Genomic DNA, 10384 nt, shown 5'->3' with positions numbered 1-10384 from the left:
TACTCAGCCAAGAGCCCACCAACACGAACCCAGTGGGCTCAGATGCTCTGTCGAGAGAGACAAAGTAGAAACAGATTTCAGTGAGTTAATGGAGATAAAACCTGCTTTCTCTCAGGCCCCCAGTGCAGCATCTGTCTCCCCGTTCCCCATCCACCGGGCTGGCTCCTGTGGCCCTCAGCTTGGGTCCCCAAGACATCCTGATCCGTCAGGCCAGCAGGCAGTGACGTCGCAGGCCGTGCTCTGCTCTCTGGAGGTGCCTGCTCCAGCTGCTGGGAGATGCCCACTGCCCCACAGGCTCTGGATCCTCTGACACTTGTTCAGTCAGATGTGCCAGCTCTGGCCCAGGGCCCTCCCGCCAGCTCACAAAAAAGCAGGCACACTCCCGTGTTACTGCTGGGAGCACAAAATGGTGTGACTCCTACGCCAGGAATTTTGTGGCATCAAATGACCCACGAAGTTGCCTCTTGACCCGGCACTTCTGTGTCTGGGAGTTACAGTGTTGCTGAGCACACTGTAATGGAAGACTGGAAACCCCCAGAATTCTTCAGGGACGCAGTGATATCAACAAGGGTGTGTCCGCATAATGGAAGGGTATGCAGCCATTTAAAAATGGGGAAGTTTTCCAGGTACTGGATATCACGTGGTCCCCAGAATGTGTTAAGTGAAAAAAGATGTGAAATCATAGAACACCATGTCATACCTGGGAACTGGACTATGTTACCTGGGAGTGTGGCAGGTGAGCCCACTTTCATTGTGGTAGAGACCAACCTTCCAGACAGGAGGGCATGAGTTGAGGGTGGGGGCAGGGGCAGGAAGAGGGTCACTCAAGAGACACCCCCCCAGGACATGGGACCTGCAGAGGCCTGGGCCATCTGGGGTAGGCTGGAACACTGGGGGCTCAGAAGGAGGAGATGGCCAATGCCAAACGCCCCACCACCTTCCAGCCTGCTCAAGAGCCAACTCCCCTCTTTGCAAAATGAACACCTCCCCACCCCCACCCCTGCCCCATGATGAGGTTAGTGGGAAGGGAGGAGGGAGGAGCCAGGCCAAGGGCCAGTGACTGACTCTCAGCCCCATACACAGGGATTGCAGCTGGGAAACTAGAGGCCCCAAGGGCACCCCCAGCCCCGATTATCTCTGGGTTCTCCTCAAGCCCAACCAGGGTTGCTGTGGTTTCCTGCTGGCGCCTCTGGCCTCAACAAACCCCAGCCCCCCCATGCTGCACTAATGGCTCAGCCTGGGGCTCCAGGGACCTCCCCACCCCCCAGGCTGCTCTGCCAGCCCCCATGCCCCTCACTGCTGAAACCCAATCCTCTGCGGCAGCTCTGGCTCAGCAGAGCAGCAGACCAGCCCAGCCGGCCACGCAGGCTGCACCCTACCTGCTCAGCTGCGGAGCCCCCAGCCCAGCCCCGGCCCGTGGAGCCACAGCCTATTCCCGGACGAGGCCAGCTGGACCCTTCAGGTCACTACATCCAACCCAGCCAAGGCCAGTGCCTCCCCACCTCCCTTTCAGGTGTGGCTCCTCTCCTTGCCTCCCACTGCACTGTCCCCTGCCTGGCCAGCCCCTCCCAGACCTCAGACTGACCCTCTCCTGCTAAGCCTCTCTAGCCTGGCCACCAACCCAGCCCTCTCTGTTCCCTCACCTCAGCGGGGGCCATGAAGCCCCCCTCAGGGCCGGAGGAGGCCCGGCGGCAGGCCTCGGACATCAGTGTGTTCGCCAGCAGCTGCACGCTACACGGGCTGAGCCATGTCTTTGGTCGAGGAAGCCTGACCCCGCGCCGGGGGCTGTGGGCCGTGGCCATGCTCCTGTCGATGGCTGCCTTCCTCTACCAGGTGGCAGAGAGGGTGCGCTACTACGGGGAGTTCCATCACGAGACGGCCCTGGACGAGCGCGAAAGCCACCAGCTCACCTTCCCGGCCATCACCCTGTGCAACATCAACCCGCTGCGCCGCTCACGTCTCACGCCCAACGATCTGCACTGGGCCGGGCCCTCGCTGCTAGGCCTGGAGCCCTCTGAGCACGCCGCCTTCCTGCGCGCGCTGGGCCAGCCCCCGACACCACCCGGCTTCATGCCCAGCCCCACCTTCGACATGGCCCGACTCTACACCCGGGCTGGGCACACCCTGGAGGACATGCTGCTGGACTGTCGCTACCGCGGCCGACCCTGCGGGCCTGAGAACTTCACTGCGGTGAGCTGGCCACCCACCCTGTCCCACCAGAGACCCAGGAGTGCCTAGGGCTGGCCATCCCAGTCTTGGCAGCCCAGGTTCCCCCAAAGCCAGGGGATCTTAGCACCTGTGTCCTGGGACCCTGTCCTTCCCAGCCAGGAGGCAGGCCCCCACCTGACCAATACCCGCCTTTCTGTTGAGACCAGCCCTGTCACTCAGCTGGACTAGAGTGTGCCAGGTCACACCTTCCAGAGTGGGCACTCACCCAGGCTGGCTCTGGGCTCAGGACTGGTCTATGGAAACCTGACTACTGGGGGTGGAGGGATACAAGTGGGGCGGACCATTTCAGGGCAGAAGACTCCACTGTCTGCGAGGGAGGGGCTGGTTTCCCTCTGTTCACATTCTGCCAGTCCTGGAGGGGAGCAATTGGGACCCACTGTTTTTTACCCCAGCCTCCAAAGAAACACTTGCCCTGTGGACTGGTGCCCTTGGCTGCGGATAGAAGGGGTGAGAAGGTGGCGTGATGGGAGCCCATGGGGGTCCAACTACATGCGCCTGTATGATGGAGGGCGCTGAGATGTGGGCCTCCGTGTTCAAAGAAGAAATCCAAACAGAGGATGGGGAAGGGAGCGGTCCCATGGCCCTGGGCTTGCCTGGCTGCCCCTTGCTCCCCAGTGAGGTCTGCACCCGTCTGCTACCCCCAGATCTTTACCAGGATGGGTCAGTGCTACACCTTCAACTCCGGTGCAGATGGGGCAGAGCTTCTCACCACCCCCAAGGGCGGAGCAGGCAATGGGCTGGAGATCATGCTGGATGTGCAGCAGGACGAGTACCTGCCCGTGTGGAAGGACATGGGTAGGGGATCCTGCGTGTGAGGCTAGGGGGTGGCCACCGGGGGGGGGGGGGTGCAAAAGGCTCTGGGAAGGAGGGGAGGTGCTGGGAAGGGACCTGAAGCATGTCCTTCCTTTATGAGTAGGGAGCGGGCGGGGTTGGCCCATCACAGGCCTGGGGAGAGGGGCTGCAGCCAGGGCCTCCAGGAACCCAGGCCTCAGGTCCCTTCCTCCCCCCTCACAGAGGAGACCCCGTTTGAGGTGGGGATCCGAGTGCAGATCCACACCCAGGAGGAGCCACCTAGCATCGACCAGCTGGGCTTTGGGGCAGCCCCTGGCTACCAGGTTTTTGTGTCTTGCCAGCAGCAGCAAGTATCCTTGCCTGGGCCAAGCCCCCCTTCCCCCACCAAGGCTCCCACCCCCTCCTTCAGCCCACACCACTGAGACCCCAACCCTGCAGCTCTTCAGACCTGTCCCAGGGCCTCAATCCCGCAGTGACCACTCACATTCTCCCTGGGTGCCCGCTTCTCCCCAAGCCTCCTTAACCCTCTACAGCTGAGCTTCCTGCCACCACCCTGGGGCGACTGCAGCTCCGCATCCCTAGACCCCGACTTTGAGCCAGAACCCGCTGGTCCCCTGGGTCCCCCCAGCCCCAGCCCGGGCCCCAGCCCTCCCTATAGTCTAATGGGGTGTCGCCTGGCCTGCGAAACCCGCTATGTGGCTCGGAAGTGCGGCTGCCGAATGATGCACATGCCTGGTAAGGAGCGGGGGAGGGACACGGAGTCGCGGGGCGGGCCGGGACTGGGAGGAGCCCTGAGCTGTCACACACACCCTCCCGTCTGGCCCCCCAGGTAGCGCACCGGTGTGCAGCCCGCAGCAGTACAAGGACTGCGCCAACCCCACGCTGGGTAAGGGGCCAGCTCCCTGCACCCCGCCCCCGCCGCGCTGGGCCCGGGACCCCACCCCACAGGGCAGGCAGCCTGACCCAGACGACTGTGGCCCGCAGACGCCATGCTGCGGAAGGACTCGTGCGTGTGCCCCAACCCGTGCGCCATCACGCGCTACGCCAAGGAGCTCTCTATGGTGCGGATGCCCAGCCGCGCCGCTGCCCGCTACCTGGCCCGGAAATACAACCGCAGCGAGGCCTACATCGCGTGAGCCCGGCGGGGCGGGGCGGGGCGGGACGGGCGCCCTCCCCCCGGGCCAACCAGGCCTTCCTGTGCCCACCCACCAGCCTGCATGTCAGCACGGGGCTCTGGACTAGCCGCCTAACGTTTCTGGCGCTGTGTCCTCTGCAAACGTGGGTGACGATGTCCCTCCTAGAGACCAGGGAACGCGCACCAGGAGGTGTCCAGTGAGCATTCCCGCCCCCTTTCCTCCAGGGAGAACGTACTGGTGCTGGACATCTTCTTTGAGGCCCTCAACTACGAGACAGTGGAGCAGAAGAAGGCCTATGAGGTGTCAGAGCTGCTAGGTGTGTGTGCAGGGCACCCTGGGGAGGTGTGCACAGAGCAGGTGGCTGTGAGCCAACAGTGACCCCATCTCCACAGGCGACATTGGGGGCCAGATGGGGCTGTTCATCGGGGCCAGCCTGCTCACCATCCTTGAGATCCTGGACTACCTCTGCGAGGTGGGCCTGGGCCCAGCTCTGGGAGAGGGAAGGAAGCCACGGACCCACCCCAGAGGTGGGGGGAAGAGGAAGGGGTGTGGGCTGACCACCTCCCTCACTGCTTGCCCCCAGGTGTTCCTAGACAGGGTCCTGGGATACTTCTGGAACCGGAAGCGCTCCCAAAGGCCCTCCAGCACCCATCTGGTAACAGCCCGCTCTTCCTCCCCTGCCACCTCCACCTGGATGCTCTGCCCGTCCCCTTGAAGCCGGCAGGGAGGGGCATGCAGGACTTGGCTGGTCCCTGGGTGGGAGGAGCCTTCCCCTCCTCTGACCCTCTCCCTTCTCCCACAGCTTCAGGAAGGTCTGGGCAGCCATGGAAATCAAGTGCCCAATCTCAGTTTAGGCTCCAGGTAACACAAAATGCCCCCCTAAGGTCAAGGGAGATGGGGCAGGTCCAGTCCAGAGGGTGATGTTCAGGTCCAGGAGGGCAGGAGCAGAGTAGGGCATTGGTCCGAGGCCTCCTGTCCCAGCGCTGTGGTCTGTGTCTCAGCAGGCCTTCCACCCCTCCCTGTGCCGTCACCAGGACTCTTTCTGCCTCCCACCGCACCTGTTACCTCGTCACACGGCTCTAGACCTGGTGTCTGCGTCTTCAGGGTCGAACCTCAACATCCTGGACATGCTCTGCCTGCACATGACTTTGCCATCTTCATCCCAAATAAAGTTCTAGTGCATCAGCCTGAGCTATTCCTCTTACGGGCAGACCAGTCAGGCCAAGGTCAGCCCTACTCAGACACAAGACTTCTGCCAGCCATCATCTAAGGACATGGTGTCTGAAACGTGGGTAGCTTCCCAATTAGCCTGCAAATGTCTCTCTGGGAGAGAAGAGTAATAAGGGGGCACCAGTCATTTGTACCTCAGTGGGAATGAGTTTCAGTGTGACATCTCAGAGAGAATGGAGCCCAAAGCCAGGTGTGTAGGCAGACAGGAGTCAATGGCAGGACAATCCCATTGGGGGACTATAGGGAAGTGGGGAGCAGGCAGAGGGAATCTCCCACTTTCAAGAACACAAGCTGTTGTCCTGCCTTAGGTCATGACTATTTTTCTCACATATGGGATCAGGCTCAGCATGCTGTCTCCATGGGAAGAGCTCTTGCTTCCCCGGCCTCCCTTCAATAGCACGGGCCCCAGCTTGAGATGGTGAGGGGGCCGGCCTCACTTCTGCTAGTAAGGACACACCCAGCCACAGCCCACTTTCCCTGCAACCTCAAATATTAGAAAACTGACAAGGCAGCAGGGAGAGGTGTTCCTGATCTAACTACATCTTTGAGTCTCTCCTGTCCCAGCCTGCAGGCTGAGGTATGGGGGGATGAAGAGGGAAGGGACAGGGCAGGCACCCATGGGATATGGAGAACCACAAGGAAACGCCCGGCCCTTTTCTCCTGTTCCAGTGGAAGCTCTCAGACACTGGCTGCCTAAGCCCTTAGTCACAGGCCCTCCTGGGCCGAGAAAGTGGTGTGCACAAGCACATAAGCACGTGTGGGCACAACACTGCCCTGAGCCCAGCCACTGGGTTGAGAGTCATAGACCCCTGCCCCCAGCCCTCAGCCCCCAGCCCAGGACCACATACAGCGCACAGTGGGACAGGACAGGGTTGCATGTGGTGGTGAAGCGGGGTAGAAACCCCAATCCAAGCCCACCCTCTCAGAGCCACCCACCACCACATTAGCCAGACTGTGGGAAAGGAGCCAATTTATGAAATTAAATAAAGTCTGTAGAGGGAGAGAGAACCCAGGCGAGGGCGCCTCCACCCTCGTGGGCCCAGCACAGCTGGAGCTCAGCACACTGTGCGTCCTTGCTTTCCTCCCCTCCCGGGAGGGGGCTGAAAACAAGCCAGGCCCCAGCCTGGCGGCCCAGGGTCCCAGAGCCTAGGGGGGGCAGAAGTCGGAGAAGTAGGGGTGCTGCAGAGCCTCCTCTGCCGAGATGCGCTGGATGGGGTTGCACTTCAGGAGGTTCTGGAGGCACGGAAGGAAGGCGTGGCAGGGTCAGGCAGGACCAGCTGTCCGGAGCCCCACCCTCCCCCAGTTCCCCTGCTCTCGGTCACCTGCAGCAGGTCCCTGCCTGTAGCATTGAGCTTGGGTACGACGTTCACCAGGGATGTTGTGGCCGGGTACATCGGGTAGGGCTGTAGGAGACAGACAGAGTCAGACCAGAGGTGAGGGGCATGGAGGCTGCTAGGGCTGAGAAATAAGGACCACCGCTGAACCATGACCCCCAGCCCCCGTAACACCTTATAGTCCGGCAGCTTGGTCATGGCGGGCCATTGCTCCTCAGTCGGTGTCCCCAGCAGTGTGTCCAGGGAGTCAAGGATCACTCAGTGCAACAGGGCAGGGTGCGAGGCTCTTCTCCCAGGAAGGATTCCTCAGACTCACCCCTGCCCACCCCGCTTTATCTGCCAGCTCACGACAGAAGCAGCCCCAGCACATGGGATTCTCATTTTCAGTCCCACCTGCATGGTGTTTACCATGGGCCAGGCGCTACAGATACACATGTCATCTGCTGGGACCTGAACCCTGATGTCTGTGTACTGAGGACCCGCCAGCCTTTCCCGACCCCCACAGACCCTCCTGCTGATCCTTTTGGCTCCCTGGTCCTAAGGAGTCACCTTGCAGCTGGAGGAGCATTCTCTTGGCTTCTTCCCCCAGGGATACCTCCTTGTCTACATGTCACACTCTTTCCAGCTGGCTGCATGCAGCTGCACTGTGACAACCAGGGGTGTTCCCCACCCTCTGCCCTCCATCCCTGACCTTCAGAAGCCCACAGCCCCTCCCATGCTGACCCAGCCCATCGCCCAAGGCTCCTTACTCCCCTTCCAGAGGGCTCGAGGCGAAGGGGAACGGAAGGATATCGGAAGATCCTCTTCAACTGGTCATCTACATCGTTGCCGGGGAAGAGAGGCCTCCCTGCATTGGCCAGCTCTGGGAGAAAGAGGACAGGGTGAGAGGAGCAGACACATGAAGAAACCCTCACTCCCGAGACTCCCCAGCCCCAATGGCCCTGCTCCTTGCCCCAGAGGGGACCCTCCAAACCCTATCTGTCAGCTCAAAGGGGAGAGAAAGTGCCTCTGCAGACCCCCAGCACGTCACCTGCAAAAATGCAGCCGGCTGACCACATGTCAATGGACGTGGAGTACAGCTTGGCCCCAAAGAGGACATCCGGTGGGCGGTACCACAGCGTGACCACCTGGAAAAGACCCCACCCACAGGGACCCCCCACTTAGAGGGCTGGGGGGAGGAGGCTCAGATAGGAGAGAGTAACGTTTTGGGTCCTAGAGTAGGAGCTGAGAGAGATGCTCACTGGGGAAGCCCTCCCTCAACCCAATATCCCACCCCACCCGCTCACCTCAGCTGAGTAACAGCGAACAGGGATCCCAAAGGCTCGAGCCAACCCGAAATCAGCCAATTTCAGCTCCCCATTCTGAGGGAGATGGGAGGAACAGTGTCAAGGCTAGCTCCGTGGTCCCACCTTCCAGCCCGGCTTCCTCATCGTTCAGACATTGGCTCCAGTCTCCCCCATCTCCCACCTTCTCCCCAAGAGGTACCCTGTTTATGAGCAGATTCTGAGGCTTCAGGTCCCTGTGCAGCACGTTTCGGCTGTGACAAAATCCCAGGCCTTTTAGCAGCTGGAAGAGGAATGACTGGGGGAGGAGCAGGGAAGAGGGCGTCAGACCCTCTGGATGGGAAGCTGTGCCCAACTCCCCTCTTCGCCCTCTGCTTTGCTTCGTACCCACTAGACTTTTAGCACCAAGTTGAGCGACACACCACTCATTTATTATCAAGGGTTTACTTTGTATTATGCTGGATATTAGAAATGAACAATGAATGGGGGGACTTACAGCCATGTGCACCTTCCTACCTTCCCCCCACACACACACACTATTCTCCCTTCCCTGGCCTCATTTGAACATCCACATCATAACAGTCAACATATACATATATTGTGCTATATTATTATTCAGCATTTGTTTCCCTTGGAATCTAAGACAAGGCATTTGGTCGTGGGCCTAGAACAGTGCCTGGCGCACAGCAAAACATTCAGTATTTGTTGAATGAATAATGTCTCTCTTTGAATCTCATTTTTTCATCTCTCAAGTGTAAATCATGTCACTGAGACCATTACTGTCAGGTCAGAGGTCATGGGAAAATGCTCCTGGAGAGTAAACACAGGATTCTCTCAGTCCCTGACACCCAGAGCGTCTCTGTTCAGGGCCTGAGCTTGATGCTCAAAGGCAGGTACACTGAACGTATACTCGAACCCCAGCCTCCACGAGACCCCAGAACACCAGTCCCCTCACCTTCACAATTTCAGGATCTAGATCACCATTGCAGCTGTCAAAATATTTCTTAAGGTCCTAAAAAGAGATGGAGTGGGGGAAGGGACAGAGTTTAACCTCAGTCTGGGCCCCTATATCCTCCCAAGGCTACTGTCCCCCAGGTCCCACTTTCACCTGGTCACAGAACTCAAAAACCAAAGTCAACTTCTTGTCGCTATGCAGGACATCATGGAGCCTAGGGAGAAGGGAGGACTTAGCCAGGCAGGTCCACAAGGATGCTCCTAACACCCCACTAGCAGCCCAGTCCATCGCTGAAGCCCCCACCTCCTCCGGATGGCTACACAGGCAAGGAGGAGCCTTCGGGCCTACACACCTGACAATGTTCTTGTGCTTCAGCTCTTTGAGTAGGCAGATTTCCCGAAGGGCAGAACTCGGCACTCCCTACACATGGGAGGGGGCAGGGTGGGCCACAGTCACATCCCACCCAACCTAGGCCCTCAATCCCCCCACCCACCCACCCACCACCAGATGCCCCAGTCCTACCTCATCATCGTCATCCAGCCTCACCCGTTTCAGGGCCACGATCTCATGAGTCTCCCGGTTTTTGGCCTTGAACACTGTTCCGTAGGTGCCTAGTGGTAGGAGGTTGGGGTGAGGGAAAGAATGGGGCACTCTTCCCCACCCCAAGAAGTCCTTCCCAAGAGGGGAGGTATCATGGGAGTGTGTTCTGATGCCTGGACGAGTAAGAGAAGAGAATCAGGGTGAAAGCCGGGCGTGGCGGAGCTTTGTGAGTGGGGACGTGGCACAGAGGGGCCTGCAGAGGCTCAGAGGTCTACAGCAGGGGGCGGCTGTGACTGCCAGGCAGGTCTATAATGAAGGCAGTGCTTTGAGAGGGGCCGGAAATAGTGAGCAGGGGTCTGGGAGAGGAATGAAGGCTGGCAGGAATGTTGAGGTTGAGGTCTGCTGCCAGAACTGAGGCTGGGGGGGAAGGGGGTTGTACAAGTGGTGCTGAGGTCCGGAGGTCGGGCCTACAGGGAGTGCTAAGTTTGGGAGGGGGGCGTCTGCAGGAAATGCTAACAGGAGGATTGTTGTCTGCACGGAGTGTGGAGCTCGGGCCAGGGCTGCAGCCGGTGCTGAGGTCGGAGTCTGTGGGCATTGCTGATGGTAGAGGAAGGAGCCAGAGATGCAAGGAATGCAGAAGATCTTGCAAGAACATCTCGTGGTCCTATTACCTTCCCCAATCTTCTCCAGTTTCTCGTATTTCTGCATCGCAGCCGCTTCGGGGACCCTTGTGGGCCCTCCGTTTTAATATTCTGGCCCCGGCAATGCAGAGGAGGCGGCACCCCAGCCTCCAGCCCCGCCCCGCCCTCCCGCCTGCCCATGAGCTTCTGGAGCTTGTAGTCCTAAGACCACCAGGCTTCCCAGTAATGCCCGGCGCCCGAGGCC

General features: G+C 59.8%; 2 protein-coding genes across 5 annotated transcripts; one reads left to right on the top strand and one right to left on the bottom strand.

The window, feature by feature from the left end:
• Positions 1–13: 13 nt before the first annotated feature.
• Positions 14–5342, top strand: ASIC3 (acid sensing ion channel subunit 3). 4 transcript variants are annotated; one of them, XM_036356158.1, is made up of 12 exons: positions 1038–1513; positions 1649–2190; positions 2874–3024; positions 3244–3371; positions 3555–3756; positions 3851–3907; positions 4006–4153; positions 4382–4473; positions 4550–4629; positions 4741–4812; positions 4960–5018; positions 5162–5342. In XM_036356158.1, exons 1-12 carry the CDS (start codon positions 1228–1230, stop codon positions 5238–5240), a joined length of 1896 nt encoding a protein of 631 aa, XP_036212051.1. In that variant the 5' UTR covers positions 1038–1227; the 3' UTR covers positions 5241–5342. The 4 variants fall into 4 exon arrangements, 3 of the variants coding, with proteins under 3 accessions (XP_036212049.1, XP_036212051.1, XP_036212050.1); XM_036356157.1 differs by having other exon boundaries at positions 1040–1513; positions 5159–5342; XM_036356156.1 differs by lacking the exon at positions 4960–5018 and having other exon boundaries at positions 1017–1513; positions 5159–5335.
• Positions 5343–6340: 998 nt separating this feature from the next.
• Positions 6341–10317, bottom strand: CDK5 (cyclin dependent kinase 5). The gene is made up of 12 exons (XM_036356114.1): positions 10171–10317; positions 9482–9570; positions 9312–9379; positions 9113–9173; positions 8960–9016; positions 8207–8302; positions 8008–8082; positions 7752–7848; positions 7514–7583; positions 6896–6956; positions 6710–6790; positions 6341–6620 (listed from the first exon to the last, which is right to left on the bottom strand). The coding sequence occupies exons 1-12, from the start codon at positions 10205–10207 to the stop codon at positions 6534–6536; spliced, it is 879 nt and encodes a 292-aa protein (XP_036212007.1). The 5' UTR covers positions 10208–10317; the 3' UTR covers positions 6341–6533.
• Between the last annotated feature and the right edge of the window lie 67 nt (positions 10318–10384).

Source organism: Myotis myotis, unplaced genomic scaffold (assembly GCF_014108235.1).
Source record: "Myotis myotis isolate mMyoMyo1 unplaced genomic scaffold, mMyoMyo1.p scaffold_m19_p_25, whole genome shotgun sequence".
Taxonomy (NCBI): domain Eukaryota; kingdom Metazoa; phylum Chordata; class Mammalia; order Chiroptera; family Vespertilionidae; genus Myotis; species Myotis myotis.
The sequence above is the reverse complement of the archived record's forward strand: the minus strand, read 5'-3'. Positions and strand labels throughout refer to the sequence as shown.